At 44.9% G+C, this 20,343-nt stretch overlaps 1 protein-coding gene across 4 annotated transcripts in view; it reads right to left on the minus strand.

Moving 5' to 3' along the window:
• Arhgap28 (Rho GTPase activating protein 28) overlaps positions 1-20,343 on the minus strand; it is a 173,841-nt gene that overhangs the window by 50,173 nt on the left and 103,325 nt on the right. For all 4 annotated transcript variants that reach the window (XM_031368647.1, XM_031368650.1, XM_031368649.1 and 1 more), the window contains exons 2-3: positions 11,409-11,626; positions 4,650-4,867 (exon numbers count right to left, since the gene is read on the minus strand). In XM_031368647.1, the coding sequence (XP_031224507.1) occupies positions 4,650-4,867; positions 11,409-11,626 (436 nt within the window). The remainder of the gene's footprint in view (positions 1-4,649; positions 4,868-11,408; positions 11,627-20,343) is intronic.

Here is a 20,343-nt window from a genome sequence, read left to right on the forward strand (position 1 = left end):
GGATTTGAAGCACAGGGTTGGTGTAGTAGCAACCTGCAAGGGAACTCAGCGTGCTGAGTGGAGACACGTCAGGAGCTCTGGGCCAGAGAGTCTCCACGAGATAAAAACAGGCGGCCATTGCCCACCAGTGCATGGTTGGCCAAGTCAGAGAGTTGCTGGCACATGCACAGGAACATGCTGGTTGGTTCTTTGTTTAATATTTCCCACAACTGATGAAAGAGTATTAAATTCTGAAAATCCTTGAAATCCCTAAGTACAAATTCAACTATGGCCAAATTACTGACTCTCATAAATAAGGTTCATGGGATTTTCAAGAATGCAAAACAATGCATACAACAATCAATCAACAAACAACTAAGCCCACAGAGACAGAGATCAGTCCAATCCCAAAGCCTTCCAACAGGTACTCAGGAGATCACGCACCAGCGAAAGGAGTTCCCAAAGCCCTTCCAACGGGTGCTCAACAGGTGCTCAGGAGATCATGCACCAGCAAAAGGAGCTTATAATTACTGAACTATTTGTTAGTGCTCAAAGTCTTCATCTAATGCAGACATGATGAATTTTGCAAAAAGGTGGAGTGGGTACAATGTCAAATCCCAAGAATAAAAATAAAAATGCTTCAACTTCTATTCAATGAAGGAGCAGGGCTCACTGACAGCTGTGATGCCTTCCCAGGGAAGGCTCAGGACAGATGACTGAAGATTGCAACTCTGAAGAAAGGTGAACTTAAGCTTGGAATTTGATGTGAAAAATAATTAAGAAAATTAATATGGTTTGAGTATCTAATCTTCAAATTACTCAAGCCATATCTTCACTAGTTAAGAACACTGATAAAAGCTGCATGCCTAAGATCAGTGCAGAATCTTCTTACAGAACAGAGCTACTGCAGAACTGGCAAAGCAGGTAAAGGTGGCTATGGCCAAGGCCGACGACTTGGATCCCCAGGATCCACATGTTAGGAGAAAATCATGGATGTTGTCCTCTGACCTCTACAGGCACAGCACACCATGGTACCCACATGCACACAAGTACACTCGCATACACACACAAACACATATGCACACACTTGGGCACACAGACACACACATGCAGACACACATGCATGCATGCAGGCACACAGACAGACCCACAAGTATGCATGCATGCATGCATGCACTCAGGTGGGAGGGATATATAATTAAAAAGAAATGTACTGAGGAAGTGAAATGGAAAATATTAGGTGAATATTCAATCAATGTTGGCAAATGGCTCCAAAGAAAGAGAGAAAAGAGAAGAGGGAGAAAAGACCAAAGTGAGAAAGAGAAAAGAAGGAATGTGAAGAGGGGACGCAGAATCAGAAGCAGCAGAGGGAGGGAGGAGGGAGGAGGAAAGAGATGGCAAACAGACCAGGACAGAAATTCAGCAAGGCAATGGAGGGAAACAGGAAGTTGAAAGAGTCCCAGTGCACTCCTCACAAGGTTCCAGGTTTCTTTATTTTCAGAAGATGCTAAAAGTCTTTTAGGGAAAGCATCAGACCACACATAATGGAGAGATGTTCTTTCGAAGACCAGGTTTTCCTGACATCTACCTGTCTGATAAACAACCTTGAGTTTTAAAGCAGCATATTCAATACTGGGCTTCCTGGCTCTTCTTTTGCCTGCAGCTACCCACCCCCGACCTCATCTCTCATTCCCATTCGTCTCTGAAACTGGGATATACCTGAAGATGTAAGGCAGAGAGAAGGAAGGGCTCTGAGGTCATGCTCTCTTGTGTGTGATGAACTAGTCCCACTGCCCTGCCTGGAAGCAAGAGTTAATAACAGGCTGCACCTGAGAAAAACTTCACTTTTTGTACTGAAAGACCCATGGTACAAGGGTTCCTTTTAAATGCCCCTTCAGAGATGGTCAGAATCAATGAAGGTGTTGGCCACAAAGAGCTCTGGATCCATTTTGTATTGTTGTAGAAGTTCAGTGTGAAGTATTAATTACTTCCATGTCTGTGAGCATACCCTAACAGTAACAATTTAAAGAAGAAACAGTGATTTGGCCTCATGGTTTCAGCCTATCATGGGAGAAGGAAAGGCATTGTGGAATAGTTCAGCTCTGGGTGGTAGGAACACACAGAGAGCCGGTTTGCCTCTTGGCAAACCAGGAAGGGGTAGGAATAATCTTCAAAGGCCTGGCTCTTTGACCTACTTCCACCAACGGATTCCCAATGGAGTACCACCAGGTGGAGAACCAGCAGCCAAACAGGAGCCCGTGCGTGGCATTTTCTCTACAGGATTCACGATGAGCCTATTGATCCAGTCTACTTCACAGTTTGCTGGAATAGAGCCCAACCTTTGTCTGAAGTAGCTGGAAATAGATTTGGTAAAGAAAGCAGGTATGCAAAAACTTAAAGACTATTGTAATATGATCCCAGAAACAACAGAAAAGCAGCCCAGGGAATTGAGTCTATCAGGGCAAATTTTTCATTGGCAGACATCTTTGCCAGGAAGTCCACAGCTGAAGCCTGGCCTCAGGGTACAGAAGCCACCCTTACTCTACTGCGGGAGAAGAAAACAATCCTTCCACCCTGAAAGACACAGACTTCAACTAAGTTGAAAGGTCAAGTGTCATCGAACTCACAGTGCACAGCAAGAGTATAATAGGCGACAGAAGATCTAGAACTCTGCTTTTCAACACATAAGCTGCAAGTCATTTGTGACTGTTTTGATTTAGCTCAATTAAAATTAAACAACATTTCAGATTCAGTTAAACTTCTTGTTGCAAATGTGATGGACACATCACATTTCTGTCACATTAGACAGAATAGAAATAGACCATCGCTATCATTCTAGAAAGTTCTGAAAGACCGTGTTATTCCAGAGTGATATTACATCACAGCTGTGTTTGTTAACCTGGCATCTGCAAGCTCCCCAGCAACTGCTCTTTATGATAAATATATCTAAGAAAGACAATACATTTGGAATGACTCTAATAGGAGACTTCATCCATGATTGCTACCTGTGATGGTCACCATGGCTCACATAAGGGATGACTTGGTCACCAGAGAGTGGTACTATTTGAGACTGATCAAAAGGATTAGGAGGCATGGCCTTGGTGGAGGAGGTGCGACCTTGTTAGAGGACATGTGGCCTTGTTGGAGGAGGTATGCGGCTGGGGGTAGTCTTTGAGACTTCAAAGCCCACGCTAGATCCAGCATATCTCTCCTCCCCATCCACCTTGAGCCTGCAGATCAAGATGTAGCCCTCAGCTACTTCTCCTGGGCCATGTACTCCACCATGTTCCCCACCATGATGATAATGGACTAAACCTCCGAATCTGTTTAGCCACTCCCACTTAAATGCTTTCCTTTAAAAGAGTTGCCTTGGGGGGGCTGGAGAGATGGCTCAGCAATTAAGAGCACTGCCTGCTCTTCCAAAGGTCCTGAGTTCAAATCCCAGTAACCACATGGTGGCTTACAACCACCCGTAATGAGATCAGACGCCCTCTTCTGGTGTGTTGGAAGACATCTACAGTGTACTTACATATAATAAGTAAATAAATCTTTAAAAAAAAAAAAGAGTTGCCTTGGTCGTGATGTCTCTTCACAGAAAGAGTAACCCTAAGACACTCCCTAACATCCTTGCTATCTTAAGTCATGTCAAGACTGATATTGCAATGGAACCCACAAGAACCCTAAATCAGAATCAACTGAATTGCCCTCCAGCAGAATATTAGATCTCCATGCTGTGGCACAGTACCAAATTTCTTTAATTCTGTGTACTTATCAAGCCAAAGTCTCATGAATCATCCTCCATATAACATCTCATAAGGGATCATGCATACAGAAAGAATTCAATAATTATCTGTTGGGATTGTGTATACAGAATGCATCTGATAAATATCTCTTGTACCAAGACATAGTGTCATGCAACTTTGAAATGGCACAATGAGAGAAGGAAGAGTACACTGGAAGAACCATTAGTCAAGGAAGGGTACACTGGAAGAACTATTAGTCAAGGAAGGGTACACTGAAAGGACTATTAGTCAAGGAAGAATATACTGGAAGGACCATTAGTCAAGGAAGAGTACACTGGAAGGACTATTAGTCAAGCAGATGTAGAAATGGGACAGTAGGGTGACTAATGGCACCAGCAGGGGCACTGCAGCCACAGAACAACTATGGTCAAGGTGGAATGTCAATCAGCCATTTCTCACAAGAACCACTATACTTTCCCTCTGTTTTTTAATGGTTCGTTTGATTGGTTCTCATGTCTTCCAGGTTTTTTTTCATATTGGAATTTCTAAACCTAAAGATTCTCTATTCATATCTCTACCACATTTAAAACAACCCACTTGGCCTTTCTTATAGCCCTTGGTTATTTCCCTAGAGCCTGTGTACCTTTACACAAAATTTCCTGAGCCTCCCAACCCTAAAGGCTCACTATACTGTTAAAGAAGTTACTCTCTAACTTCAACCTAGAAGGGAGTAAATCTGGTCTGCAGTGAAAGCAGCTGTAAAGACAACTGATCATTCAGGCCCCACAGTGTAGGATGCCAGAGACCTGTTGGCTCTGAGAGTTAGCATGGATCAGCTTTATCTGAGGTGTATTCCTATCTCTGCTACACCCTCCCACCCTGAGACCGCAGCAAACCCCTTCTGAGAACAACACGTTTGTTACATACAGGAGATTCGCTGACTCCAAAGACGTCTCTGACATCCCTGATGGGTTGTTTATTCTTTTTCCTCAGAGTCTGAGTATATGTGTTGTATCTCTTTTTCACTGCAGCTGCTTGGGTCCGAGTCAACGTAGACAGGAGTGCTTTACCGTCTTCCTCTTCATTGCCAGAGATCAGAGTTGACAATCCCACATCTTGTAACCATTCTGCTTCAAGTTCTCCTTCTGGGAAATAGCATGAGCAAGGCAGGTTAGGGCACTTTCTAGAGGAATGATGATACACGCCACATCTCTATATACCAGACAGTAAGTAAGATGTATCAATGAACTATATAAAGTTATCTTTCTGTTGTAGCTTTGAGACAAGACCTTAAGCTCATGATCTTCCTGCCTCTACCTCCAAAGGCTGGGCTTGTGTCACTCCCCAGCACAGCCAGCTAAGACTGTCTTTCTTCTGCACAAATTATGAAAGAATGAATGAAAAGTCTGTACTCTGCTTTTCATATAAGCAAATCTATAAAAGACTGCCCGGAAGAGCAAGGTAATGCAGCAACTATGGAAAGCAGTTTTCCTCAGAGAACTGAAGACAGGCTGGGTGAGGACTACTAATTTCAAAGAAAAATAAATTTTGGATGTTTTGATTAAAATCATAACACACAAGGCATGGGTTGTTAGGACACAGTTTTTTCCGGTCACTCCAATGCAGCTTCATATCCACCCCTTAGTAGCTGACAGACGCTGGTAAATGTTGTCTCTCTGGTCCTCAGTTTCCCCTCAGCAAATGAACTCGACACATTCCTCTTCCCAGCACCCATAATGAATATGGACTTAACTTTCTGCTGTCAGAAGTAGGGCTCCATCACCCTGACAGAATTCCAGCTTTCTATGTCTTCCTGTTATCTCCATCTTCTCTCCTGCTGACTATGTTGTGTGGGATGCCTGAAGGCAACCTAATAGACTCTCCTTATGGACTGTGCAGAGCTCCTGCTGCAGAGCCCACCTCTGTCATACACTCACCCCATCAAGTGGAAACTTGCTTGTTTTAAACTTACTAGTATGAATCCTGGACTCCAGTTAAGGCCTTGTCCCACACAAATAATAATCCTTCTGTCTAGATTCCTATCAACTGTTATGAGTATAGGGTCCTGGATGGCCTCCCCTCTTCCCTTTGATCCTGGAAGACAATGAACCTTTTCTCTCAGGGATCTATAGGTAATACACTACTTCTGCTAATCCATGTGTCTGAAGTATTGCTACCCCCTTGCATCCCCTGGTCAATGAAATGGACATAAGTCAGCCTAGAGGCAATTTTTGTGGTGCATACTTGGCTATCAATCATGCCACCACCACCCCAAGATGAATAAGTGTACTGTGAAAGGTACACCAAAAACATCCACTCCCACCTCCCCTGGAGCTCCATCAGGGCAGGGCCACAGTGTATAGCCACCATCCTGAGAGAGAACACAATGTGGAAAGCTATACCACAATAGGATAGCAAGAGAAATAATATGGAGCCACAAGAATGCTTTCTGAAAAACAGTTTATGAACTTGGCAAAGAACCTGGAATAAAAGAGTCAAGAGATGGTCATCTTCCTGAAACTTTGAACATGCAGCAGAGTTTTTTGTTTCTTAGAAAGCAATTCAAGCCCTAAGGTTCATCTGTGAACATGAATTGCTAGTATAAATAAAGTGGATGAAAGCTAAAGGGATTCAGGATAATACCCCGATACAGAAAGTCCATTGCATATGCATCACTGGGAATTACTCTAAGCAGATTTACAAGCAATGGGGGCTACCTTACAAGGAGTCGGGGCTACATCAGGTGGGAGTAGACCCGACTGATGTGTACACATGTCTCAAAGTCTCAGCCCATGAGTCCTGAATGCTGCCTGCACTGTGTGTCATCCGTATATAAACAGACAAGGTGAATGTGCCCCTATTCCAATGAGTTCCAATCCCTAACTTGGCAAACATCTTATTTATGACTGTGCTTTTGTTTGCTTGCTCTGTACACTGTCCCTTTAACAGAAATAGAAGGTGAGCTGATGATGTTAGCTTCAGTGTGAAGCGATGACACTTGGGCTCTGATGAGCTCAGACCTGGAGGGTTTGGAAAGGTAAAGCACAAGCCTTGGACAAGACTACCCCGTCTCAGGATGAAGTGAGAAACGCAAATGAGCACTAATGCTCTAAAAGCTGGACTGTGTGTCTCTCCACGTACGTGAGGAATAACGAAAGAATGGCAGTGTGTGTGTGTTTGGGGGGGCTCCACACAAAGTTTTCATAAGTCAAGGGTACTGATGGTCTAAAGCCTCAGACCCTTCCCTGGGGACACAGCTAGAATGTCTTCCTAGGTGAGAGGTATCCACGGCAGATGTGCATGTAGTTCATGCTGGCTGAATTATGAAGAATGCAGGCTCACATTCCTTCTCCCAGCTGTCACGTGTATCAATCCAGAATACATAATGATTATGGCTCCACATATCCCATGGCCTACTCAGTGTCAGCTTGCCTCTATCAATCACGTTCTTCTAGTCAATGCATTAAAGCCTGTTAAGGTTTGCATACGCTCGGCTCATGGAGTGGTACTATTTGGAGGTGTGGCCCTGTTGGAGTAGGTGTGTCCCTGTGGGTGTGAGCTTAAGATCCTTACCCTAGCTGCCTGGAAGCCAATATTCTGCTAGCAGCCTTCAGATGAAGATGTAGAACTCTCAGCTCCTCCTACACCATGTCTGCCCAGATGCTGTCATGTTCCCACCTTGATGATAATGGATGGAACCTCTGAACATGTAAGCCACCCCAATTAAGTGTTGTCCTTATATAAGAGTTGCCTTGACCTGGGGATCCATCCCATATACAATCACCAAACCCAGACAATATTGTGGAGGCCAACAAGTGCTTGCTGACAGGAGCCTGATACAGCTGTCTCCTGAGAGGCTCTGTCAGTGTCTGACAAGTACAGAAGTAGATGCTCACAACCATCCATTGGACTGAGCACAGGGTCCCTGATGAAGGAGCTAGAGAAAGGACCCAAGGAGCTGAGGAACAATATGAACTAACCAGTACTCCCAGAGCGCCCAGGGACTAAATCACCAACCAAAGAGTATACATGGTGGGACTGATTGTTCTGGCAGCATGCGTATAGCAGAGGATGGCCTAGTTGGTCATCAATGGGAGGAGAGGCCCTTGGTCCTGTGAAGGCTCTATGCCCCAGTGTAGGGGAATGCCAGGGCCAGGAAGCAGGAGGAGGGTGGGTTGGTGAGCAGGGGGAGGGGGAGGGAATATGGGTTTTTCAGAGAGGAAACCAGGAAAGTGGAGAACATAAAATAAAGAAAATATCTAATAAAAAAAACTGATGGAAAAAAAAAAGTTGCCTTGGTCAGGTGTCTGTTCACTGCAGTAAAAGCCTAAGACAAAGCCTGAGTTCATAGTCTTCAGGCCCCACCCCGGTCCTCTTTCAATATGCAAAGCCCACCGCTTACTAATGAGACAATGGAGAGATCAACCCCAGCACAGCCATCAAGCATGATAGATAGTGTTTCCCTATTCCAGCCTGTTCCGGCCTGCTCTTTTGATTTTGCTCTGTATGGTTTTGTAGGTGTAAGGTCACACTCTGTATCCAGGCCAGCCTGGGACTAGCCATCCTCCTGTCTCAGCCCTTTGAGCACTGCATGGCAGGAATGCACTACCAATGCTTCTTCCTGAGCCTATCTTCTATCCTACCACGGCCTTTGCCAAAGCCACCGTCATCTCTCGTCTACATGTCCACAACAGACTCCCCACAGCTCTCCCTGCAGATACTCTCCAGCTGCTTCCACACCATTTTCTACAGCATCACTAAATTAGTCTTTGTAAATGTACATGAAAACACCTCCTCCCACTAGCCTCGCTGTGTTCTGTAAGATGTATTGATGTGATATTCCTCTCACCTGTTCTGTAGCAACACCAGGCTACTGTGGTGATCTCAGAAGCTCTGTGTTGCTAAGGACAAGAAAGTCTCCTCTGGCTCTGTCCGACCGGCCATCTTTCAGACCTCGGCTCCTCTCTCAATGCAGCCTTTCTCCTGAACACAGGAGACAAGGTCATGCCCTAATGCTATCAACCCCAGTTCTGCTTTTTCTTTGTCCTATCAGTAATGTGAATCTTTAACAGGCGAGGCATGCGCCATGCTGACACACCTTGAATGCACTAAGAATGCATACAAGGTGGTGATGAGGGCATGCTGTTTTAGATACTCGAAAGGTCTCACAGAGTACACAAAGGGACAGCTAATCAGCGGACAGCTAATCAGCGGACAGCTCAGCAGCGGACAGCTCAGCATCAGTCATCGGTGCGAGGAGTAGGGGCCATCCACACATCTAGAATCCAAACTCTGCAAAGATGTAGGAAGAGGAACTCTGTCTTTACTGGCAGGGAAGGCCTTCACATGATACAACTACTTTGGGAGAATCCTGGCAGTCTCTTCTAGTTAAACATGTCTCATAAAAATGCAGGTATCTGAGAGAAATGAAAATGTATGTTCACAAATTATTTCTACCAGATTTCAAAAACCATCCATTTATCAGCACTAAAACTGTAAGTTAAAAAAGTCCACAGAGCCATTAGCAGGTCAGGAAAACTCATTCAGTGGACTACCCAGGAGCTGAACCACTTCCCTACATCTACTGAAACCTTAGCCCTCAGCGCTGTGAATGCCGCCTTATTAGGTAGGAAATGGGTGGAATGTATTCATTAGAACATGTATATCATAAAGATAGTCAATTCCAACTTACTTGTTATACTTCAATACAGATAAACATTAGAAATGAAAGAAAGGGCAGCTTCTAAAATACACACGGAGAAAGGCTGAGTTGCCAGCTGAGGTGAAGCTCAGGGGCAGAGCACCAGAATATCATGGACATGTCCCTCGGCTCTATCCCAAGCATGTCAAAGCAACACCCAAAACAGACACCTAGCCAAACCAAATTACAGTGAGGCCATCCTGGAACAGAGCGAGCCCTTTGTTCGTTACCACTGCACCTTTGAAAAAGAGCAAGGCACAGATAGCGACACCTGGAGCAGTCTGGAGGCAGAGAATGATACGGTACATGGCCAAGGCACACCAATGGCTGCCAGCTTCAACAAAGCCCAGGAAAGCACCAACAGCAGGATTCTCCAGCTCCAGAGAGCACAGCCCTGCTGGCTTTCAATCTCTACCTTCCAGAACTGGAGAATACATTTATGTTGCTAAAAACTACCCAGTGGTGCTACCTCGTTAACGCATCCTTAAAAACAGATGACAACTGCCACAGACTGAAAAGCAATGGATCTACTGACTCCAGATCTGAATCTCATAATCACCGAGCACAGCGACATGACATATGACACACAGACATGGGAACTGTGGCTGCCCTTGGCTCTAGACAGTGTCACCTGGAGGCATGAGACAGACAGGGTGTAACAGGAAATCTTCAAGCTTAAATGAAATTCTCTCTCCCCCTCCCAACATCCCTCACTCCCATCCCTCTGTGTGTGTGTGTGTATGTGTGTGACTGTCTGTCTGTCTGTCTGTTTGTCTCTGAGAGACAAAACTAAGAACTATACAGTCCAGGTTAGCCTCAAACTAGTGATCCTTCTGCCTCAGCCTCAGCCTCCCGAGTGCTGGGAGTTTAGACATATGCCACCACACCTGGTGAAATGACATCTTGCCCCATGCAGGGTTAGAGAAGGCCATGCCTTTGCCTTGTCAAAGCTATTGAACTGTGTGCTTAAAATCCTTACAAGTGCTTTCAAAGCAATCCCTGCAAGGACATACTCACTCTAGTTAACAAGCCTACATTTTGCAGCTGTTTAGGCTAGCAGAAGGTATTTCCCACGTCCCCTGGGCTTGAACACATGAGGATATGTACAGTGAGCGTGTGTAAGGGAGGTACTTCTAAGGAGAGAACTCCAGCAAAGCCTGAGGCCTCAGATTAGAATTGGAGGGTAGTGGGTGGCTAGCATGAAAGGCAGGGATATCGGACAGGAAGCACTATCCTTTAAATGCCTGTCTGAAAAAACAAAACAAAACAAAACAAAACGGACGGAAGGCTGCAGCAGCACCGACCAGTCTCTGGAGTAGATGTTCATGAAGCATGGGCGAGGGCTAGTTTGTATGGTGTGGGATTCCAATCGAAGACTTAGAAACGATCATGTCTCCGTGTTGGAAAAGGCTAAAAAGAGAATGAAGGAGGAGAAGGCTTCTGCCTCAAGGTTAATGTATGATTAGTGAAAACTTTCCTGGACGTCTTATGAATCCTCGTAAGTGAAGGCAAGGGCTGGGCTGGGCTTTAAGCCCACGACCCTGCCCCTTTCTGTTTGTTTCTGTCTATCTGTTTGCTTTTGGCTTTGTCTAGAAAGGCCCTCAATGTTTAACCTGATTTTTATTTTGTGGGATACTAGGCATTCTAATATAATAATACCAACGAAGGTTTCAAAGAAAATTTTCCCTCTAAAATCATTAAGGCAAACCTCCACCCCTCTCCTCCCCTGCCACCACCTCCTCTTTCTTTCTGTCTCCTAAATGTCAAGTACACAGATGTAAATGTCAGGAGCATCAGCATGCCTGGTCTGTTTGAAGAAAAAAACAATCTAACCCAAGGGAACACTACCCCCAAGCAGGGTACCTAAGGACTCTTGCCTCATGGCTTTGAGGTCTGCCCTCCCTCAGCTCTGGCAGCTACCTCCACCTCTACTGATCAGCCCATGGACTGACTTCTGCTCCAACAGGATGAGGGAAACCCCTTACCATCCACAGGTTTGACCTCAGCAGCAGCTGTGGGCGGCTGCTCCTCCGGCACTCCCACGCTGCTGCTCTCTTTAATACTCTCTATTTCCCGCCAGAACTCCTCCACAGATGTGCTGCTGTCTACGGAGGCTTGAGAGTTGGAGCGACTAAAGGTGGGAGGGTGCAGGGATTCATTGGAGAGCATCCTGTTGATTCTTCTGCAGCGAGGAATGGATTTTCTGAGGAAAGAGCAACATTTGAATGAGGCTGGGTGCCTGTGTAAAGTCACACGTGTACACGCACGCACACACACACAAACACATACACGCTCACACTTCGGCTTAAAGTCAACAGAGGGCAGTTACTACCATAGGCTAAGACTTGACAGAATGAGCATGACTCCACGCCCCGCCATATTTCATAATGAGTCTATATAGTGATAAGAACATTAACAAGATTTCAAACTTAAAATTTAAAAATAATTTTCACACATAAGATGGGAAGTCACATATGTGAGAAATATGCCAAGCTAAAGCTTATTTCAGTAAAGCGCCTTCCTTACATGATGGTAAGAGGAGGTGAAACTACAGTCCCTCAAAAAATAATTTTTAAAAGCTCTACTACCATATAATCCAGCAATCTCACTTCTGGAATATACCTAAACAAAACAAAACAAAACAAAACAAAACAAAAAACCCTAAAAACGGGTACTCAGAGGTCTCTGTAGACCCGTGTTTACAGCATGCGGTCATCAGTGGGCAAGTGGATATAATGTGTTAGTATGTAGAACAGTACTGTACAGAGGCTGTGGCTCCAAGACAGAGCATTTACTTCGCACGTGTGAGGTTCTGGGTTCCATGCCCAGCTGTGGGGAGTGCAACAGGAAGGGAATTTTGAAACATGCTTCAACACGAATAGAACCTCAAGGCATCGTGTTAAGTGGGCAGTCACAAAGGGACACCAAGGAGAACGTCTGAGTCCATTTTTTTTGTGAGGACCGAGTCTAGTCAAATTTGGAGTGGCAGCATGGAGGTGAGTAGTTAGAAGTTAATGAAAGTTTTAAGTTTTGAAATGTGCAAAGAGATCCGAGATGGCGAAGCACCTGTCAGGACTGTATTAATGACGCTGGATTATATTAGTAATGCTTAAGATGGTAAGTGTTAATAGCTTTAACTCATTTTTTTAATTGAAAGACGACAAATTTATAATTTTACCAAATTAGCTGATGAGCTTAAGAAATATTAAACAAAAATAATGTTAGAACAAAGACGTGTGCAAAGAGCTAGAACAGAACAGAGACCAGGGTTGGCCAAAAAAAAAAAAAAAAGGGTACAAAGCACACCAACACTAAGTGTGGGCCCAGTGGCTGAGCAGAACCGTGTGGCCCCGCCCACTAAGTGTGGGCCCAGTGGCTGAGCAGAACTGTGTGGCTCCTCCCACTAAGTGTGGGCCCAGTGGCTGAGTAGAACCGTGTGGCCCCACCTACTAAGTGTGGGCCCAGTGGCTGAGCAGAACCATGTGGCTCCTCCCACTAAATGTGGGCCTAGTGGCTGAGCAGAACCGTGTGGCTCCTCCCACTAAGTGTGGGCCCAGTGGCTGAGCAGAACCGTGTGGCTCCTCCCACTAAGTGTGGACCCAGTGGCTGAACAGAACAGTGTGGCCCCGCCCACAGACAGAATCAGAAACCTCCATCTCTTGCCATTTTCTGGACTTGGTCATCTTTGAGAGAAGATTCCGTACATGTGTCACAGGTATTTTCTGGGACCTGACCAGAAATAGTTTAGCTCTGACATTAACTAGTAGTAGAAAATTTCTTTTTGAAAACTTAAGACATTTTAGAAGAAAATTACTCAACTCTGAAAGTATGTTGTGCAATAAAAAAGAATTTTAGGCAGCCTTGTTTGAGAACTTGGTGATAAATTACTCTGTGAATTCCTTACACTCGGGAAAGGCAGACACATTGGAGCAGCTGAGGTTCACATGGGATCAACAGTCTATCAGAGGAGCAGTATTCACCCTAAAGCTTTAAGACTCACATACGGTCAGCAGGCTATCAGCAAAGTCGGTTGCTCCTGCTAAGGCTTCAAGACTCACACGGGATCAAGAGACAGGAATTTTGGTGCTCCCCCTAAGGCTTTGAGACTCACATATGGTCAACAGGCTATCAGAGAAGTAATGCTCCCCGCTAAAGCTTTAATAGTTGTGTTCCCCTTTTCTAACAAGACTAATTCTGAACGCCACTAACAAATTCACAGAGTATTAGTAATTCAACACAGGTTTCTTGTAACACTGAAAGTATCACCTTTACTAATAGTCTACAAGTATCCTATTCAGAGAAAAGCATATGGTTATCCAAAACACAGTATAATTATGGATTCTGTAGTCTAACTCCCTTAGAAAATAAATATGCAGGCACGGGAGAATGGCCTGACAGAAGACCACAGCATAGCATGCATGGGTCCTGGGTTTAATACCTAGGCACTAAACCATGTGAGAATTATATAAAATGAAATGGAAGTGCTTTCTCCATCCCAATTACATTGCTATGTATAACAATTCTTTAAATTTTTAAATTATTGTTACTATTTTTATGGTGTGGGTAGTTTTGCCTGCATGCACAGTTCTGGCAGAGTCCAGAAGAGGTAATTGGATCCTCTAGAACTGGGGTTACAGATGGTTGTGAGCCACCATGTGGATGCTGGGGACTGAACCTAGGTCCTCTCCAAGAGTAGCCAGTGCTCTTAACCGCTGATCCATCTCTTCAGCTCTACATAAGTTTATATTTTCTTTACTCAGAAAAACAAAATAGAATAAACATTTTTTACAAGATACATTAATGACTGCAGGCAGTAGAAAAAAAAATCATCTTGGAACCTAAGCAGGTAGGCAAATGTCCCCAAGAACTGAAGTATATTGAAATCACATACTTGAGAAACAAGAAGGCCACAAGGGAAGACAAGCTTAGTGCTGAACACCATCAGCCTGGTTATCATAGGGTTCCCAACCCATGAAAAGGCACATCAATGGAATCTCGAGGAGACCTTCAAGGGTCATCGCTAGCAGCAGAGACAACAGGTGTGAGACACTGGCCTTGAGCAGCTGACAAAGCCAGGCACGCTAAGAATCCACTCGCCACAGTGAACAGCTATTATTTTTGGCAGAGAAGTCAGACGGCACTTTGGGGACAAACAGCCTTGGAACAGTTTTTCACATCTGTGGGAAGGGCTTCCAACAGTTCATCTTCATCCTGGGTGGGAACAGATCATCACATGTGTGATGCTGGTCCCCAGGCCTCTTCAGTGGTTGGATGAGCCTCATTGTGAACCTCATTCCTCACCATATTAGGACAGAATCATGCTGAGGTTTCATCAGATGTTTGCGTTTTTCTTTTAGACCAAAACAATGCCAGGAAAATCTTACACAAAATCCAGAACGTAACTGTGTCACACAGCAACCTCAGCTAGGAAAGCACTACTAAGCTTCAAGTGGATCTTAAAGACATACTATGTATTCAAAGTAAAATTAAAACAGAAACGGCTGCACTTCTCTGCGCTTTCCTCTGCTGTCTCTTTATTCGCATCTGTATCACTGGCTGACAGTGTCTACAGCTGTATAACGTCCTACCTGAGTGGTGCCCACCCCCAGGCGTTCACTGCCTCATAGAGCCCCACTCTCCCCCAACCTTTACATTGCTGGAGGCTGCTCTCTGCATTTCAATCTCCCAATTATTATCGTTGTTGCTTTAAAACAGTCAGTGTTTGTCTTCAAGTTAGTCTTTCTATTGATCCTGTCTTGTGCTGGCCAATTCTCTCCTGTGTGTCCCTGCACAGGGTACTGGGCCAGCGTTGAGTTGAGTAACTCTTCCATGTGCATCGGGTGCTTTGAACATCTCCTCAGTGCTTCCTGTCTGACTCCTTAGCATCCTGTACTGGAGTTGTGCTCTAAGCAAATGAACTCACTCTGCTCTCCTGAATGTCTTTATTTCCATTTTTACATACCATTTATTTATTTATTTATTTATTTATTTATTTATTTATTTATGATGTGTGTTGGTGCAGGGCTCTGCATACCACAGCATACATATCGAGGTCTGAGAATGGCCCCAGGTACTAGGGAATGAGCCTTAAACCTCATCGGAAGCAGGCGTTCTCCCTTCTCAATGCAGGGACCCCAGGATTACAGTCCCACACCGCTGAACCGGGATTTACTCGTTCATTCATTCATTCATCATTAAGTAGCATTATCTTCTTTTTCAATGGCACAACTATTAGGGTATTTCATACTATCCCAAAATTTTCTTCGTGATGTTCTTTGCTTTACGTTCCCAGCTTTCTCTGTGTTTACCTAAGGAATTTTTAGCATCTAGTACATTTATTTTTCTTACTTCTGTCTAATCTGTTGTTAGGTTCATTCAACAAGTGTTTGAATTCACATTGTACCTTTCATATCAAGGTATCCCATTACCTCCTTTTTTAAACATTCTATTTCTTTGTGGACATGATTCATAATTTCACTTTTTAATATTTGCCATCTCTTCATCTAATTTCATTAACATATTTATCATTTTTAACTTGAAAACTTGTTATCTCTCAGTGCCGACCATCTGTGTGTTGGCACACTGCTAATAAGGACTGAAAACAGGCAGGTCCTACGGAGTCCTTCGCACAGGCTGTTGGGGAAGACTATTTCAAGCTCTCCAGAAGGCCAGAGTAAAGGAAGCTTCGCCCTATGGAAGGCAACTGCCTCTTCTCCCTGGGAGCTGGGTGAGGGAGGATTCCTTCAGACTCATCCAGGGTTGAGCTGAACCCAGGCCAAGTTGAATTTTCTTAGTTTTAATGTTTTAACTAGTTTTAAATATATAAAGGGGAAATATGTAGTCACTTGCTCAGAGAACTCTAGGACTCTGACTCTCTCCCTTTGTCCTCCCTCCTGTGTGTGTGTGTGTGTGTGTGTGTGTGTGTGTGTGTGTGTGTGTGTGTGTGTGTAGTTTATAGTTTAGCCCCAGGGTCTTCTGTTATTGAGGTATCAGCAACATCACCATGGAAAGAACCATCAGAGAAAACTAGATCCACAGAGACTCCAATCTGTTGCAACAGGGCAGGTGGCCAGCACAGCTTCAATACCATCTCCCTATCACAGAAAAACCCCTTGACTTAAGCCGAGATGACTCTCTGTCTAGTAGGACACAAACTTGGGGTACACATGACCAAGGATGGCAGTGAACCCTGGGTTCTGCTCACCTGGGGAGACTGCCTTGGACCGTGGAAGTTGGCTCCCACCCACGCCTTCGAATCCATTGCTCTACAGTGGACTTTTTCAAGGCAGGGTTCTTACATTCCCTCCTCTCTCCTTAGCAGTCACCATGGTGATTGCAGTCCATCCCCAATGAGTCTTCATCCCCAACGGAGAACACTATAAACCAATCAGGCTTCAAAACAGATTGTAATGCGGCTAGGGAGATGGATGACTCCATCAGTAAAAACAGAAGTGCTTGCAAAGCAGGCAGACAGAGCCAAGTACAACAGAGAGAACCCTCAGCCAGCTGTGGGGGTCCACACTTGGAATTCCAGAGCTAGAGAGGCAAGGGCTGACAGGTTCCGGAGCTCGCTCGCTGGCTAGGCAGCCTAACCCATTCCATGAGGTCTAAGCCAGCGAAAGAATTCCGGTTTCAAACTAAGAAGAAAAGAGGACTATAGATGGCATCTGAGGGAGTCCCCAGGCCACCGCACGATGCACACCTGTGCATCCAAACACCTATACATGTGTGTACCTGTGCATACATGAACACACATACAGGTTACATCTATGTATGGTATGCATTGTTTTAACTAACCCCAAATTCTCTTATAGAATAAAACTCAAAAAAAAAAAATTTAAAGAACTTATAAAAGTATTTCACTGTATAATGCATTGTGAGCCTTCATGTTCTCTCATGTTAGAGCAGATTTTCCCATAGGACAGCTCGCTTTCATGCACATCCTGGATATTGATGTCAGGCTTACAGCGTTGTCTGTCCCAGTAATTCCACAGTCCTCACATGATGAGGGGCGTTCCCACGAGGCAGGTGTAACACAGAGATTCCTGCTGCAGTTATGAGGAATGAGAATTCCTCTCTAGGCTTAAGGCCAGTGAGCCCACTTCTTGGTTTCAGGAGCCACCTCTTCTCTCGTCAGTCCTCCCTGACTCTGACACCAGGCATACATACTACCATTCCATAGTTTTGCTGGAAAGCCACCCTCTCTTCCTGGGGACACAGGCTCTCTCTGTTCTTTTCCACCCAGAACACTGTCCTGGGGAAGCATGCCTATGTTACCCGCACAGTGTCCGGGAAATCACAGAGACTCAGAAATACATACAGAGTAAATGAGCAATGACCAAGCAGCAGGGGGTCAGCTCAAACCTTTGAACTCTCGTCCAAATGTTCCCTGAGAGTAACCTTTCTTAATTCCAGAAGCCCCTTGAGGTAACCACAGATCAGCATGTCACAATACATATTCTTGTGTCAAAGAATGAATACCAAATAGTGGCTTAGAGGAGGGCTCAAAAACCAGCTAGTCCAACTTCGATGCAGGCCCTGTGGCCTCTTAGCTCAGCAACCTGGATTGAACTTTGACCCACTGTGCCCCTCCTTTCCTAATCTGGGAAACAGGGATTTAGCCATACAGTCTCCATGGGGTACAGCGACCCCATGTAAGGCTTAAGGGAAGTTCGGGTAAAGACTAGATGACATAGTGAACCCACATGGTAGTATTTATCACAGTGTCCTAATTTACTAGCATGCATGGAGTTATACTGGAAGGCAGGCCACAGCACATGCTGAAATGCCAGTGCTCTGACACATCACTAAAAACCACAGCATTTGTCAGAGCTTCAGAGTGAGCTGGGTCCATTCCCCAATTTCCCTAGGCTACACCCCACCCTCTGACCCAAATCTCGTAAGAGCAGTCCTCTCCTGGGTTTAACTGAAATGTGCTATTATTCTGACATAGGGGCTCCCCCTTCCTCTTCTGCCCTTTCCCTTCTTGGAAATGTGGACATGAAGACTACAGCTTTAGCAGCCATCTCAGCACTGAGACAAAGCTTAGACACTTTAGTGACTGGCACTGACATGCAACAAACACCAGATGCTGCTGATCTGTGGACTTCCAGAAATGTGACAGAGAGGGAAACCCCACTTACTTTTAAAATCTACTTTATTTTTGTTATTGTTATTTGTAGCCAAAATTTTTTTCCAACTGCTGTAGTTGGAAAGAATACTTGAAGAAGCCATTTGGAATAGAGCAAGATGAGACTCTCTGCCTGCTAAAGGGAGTACCCAAATAATAGCCTGGCTTCTATGCAAAGAAGGTTCTAGGAGTGTCCCAAGATGCTGGCCTTCCCTTGGTCTGAGCTTGGCCAACACAACCCTGAGACTCGGCTATCCATCCCTAAGCGGACAGGAAACACCTGCTTCACATGACCCCAGGCCAAGCAATGCCCCGCTTCACATGACCCTAGACCAAGTAATGCCCCGCTTCACATTACCCCAGACCAAGCAATGCCCCAGTTTTCAGTAGTCAGTTCCAGAAGCATACAACTCCCCCTCCCCTACCTATGGAAAGGGAGATCCGAGGGCAGCCATGGTCTGTTGAAGGGTCTTTGGATGACAGAGAAGCAGCACAATGCGGACTTCTGAAGAAGTTCCCTGGGACACCATTGCCAGTGGAGCTGTTACAGGACAATGCTGGTGTCTGGGATAGACCCAGGGCATAGCCCCAAAGACATACCATCTACCCTCTGGCCTTCCTCAGGAGGCCATGTCGATAGATCATACATGTATCTACATGTTTATAACTCCATTTACTGATATTTTGGTTTTACTATGGCACAAACACAGGACGCAGTCAGTGGGGGTAGGCATGGTGGTGTGTGCCTGAAGACCCAGAGGGGTGGAAGGCAGAGGCTTCGTCCTCAGCTGTGGAGGATGGCTACACAGCTCAACTACCAGTCCAGGGCTGGTCTGGATCTCATGAGATGATGTCTCAAAATAGCAACATCTTTCCCTCCCTCCCCCAACAAAAAAACTATAACAATGAAACACACCGGGTACAGTCAATAGAAACTGTGATTTAGAATTGGTCTTTGCCTGTTCTAATCCTCGTGCAAGTCTGGACCAGTGCTGTGACCATAAGGAACATGGAAAACAAGCAATATTCTGCAGTATAAATGAATACAGGGGCAGAAAACTCAGATATATTTAATACACTTTGGACTTAACACTACTTGCCATGTGCAGTGGGTTTGCCCAGACTTCATGGTAAGCCGAATGGGATATGTCCGAATACAGCATATACAACATCCAATATACAAATATGCTCCTTGGCTCACAATGGAGTACATTTCTCTTTAATAAGCATCCCTGCAAAGCCTAGCTTACCTCAAACAGGGCCAGAAGTCTCATAACAGCCCACAGTTGGGCAAGGTCATCCAAAAGAGAAGGGGTTTGTAACAAAATATTGACTTTCTCATGTGATATATGGAATACTGTACTGAAGGTGAAATATAGTCCTGTCATGCCCATGCCTCTGAGACAAAGTACAGAGGCTCTGCTTAGCACAAAGTGTGGAGCAACTACAATGTGTTTCTTAAAACACTCTTATTTTGGCTAAAAGTGGGGGAAAAGGGGATTGGCTGCCACTAACTACAAAGAAGCCGAGGGAACACAGAGTAAATAGTAAACCCCACCATTACTGCACTCAGACTAACAATGAATTACCTCCGATATAATTTCTCTGAACTTTAACAATTGGATGTGCTTTGAGTTATTAGACAGCTTTGAATACAAGAAGCGAGAAAAGGAGAAAGTTGACACTAAAGAGAGAGGTGAAAAAAGGAAGGAAAGAAAGAAAGGAAGGAAGGAGGGAGGGAGGGAAGGGAGGAAGGGGGAAGGAGGGAGGGAGAGATGAATGGAAGGAAG

This window comes from Mastomys coucha, unplaced genomic scaffold (assembly GCF_008632895.1).
Source record: "Mastomys coucha isolate ucsf_1 unplaced genomic scaffold, UCSF_Mcou_1 pScaffold14, whole genome shotgun sequence".
Taxonomy (NCBI): domain Eukaryota; kingdom Metazoa; phylum Chordata; class Mammalia; order Rodentia; family Muridae; genus Mastomys; species Mastomys coucha.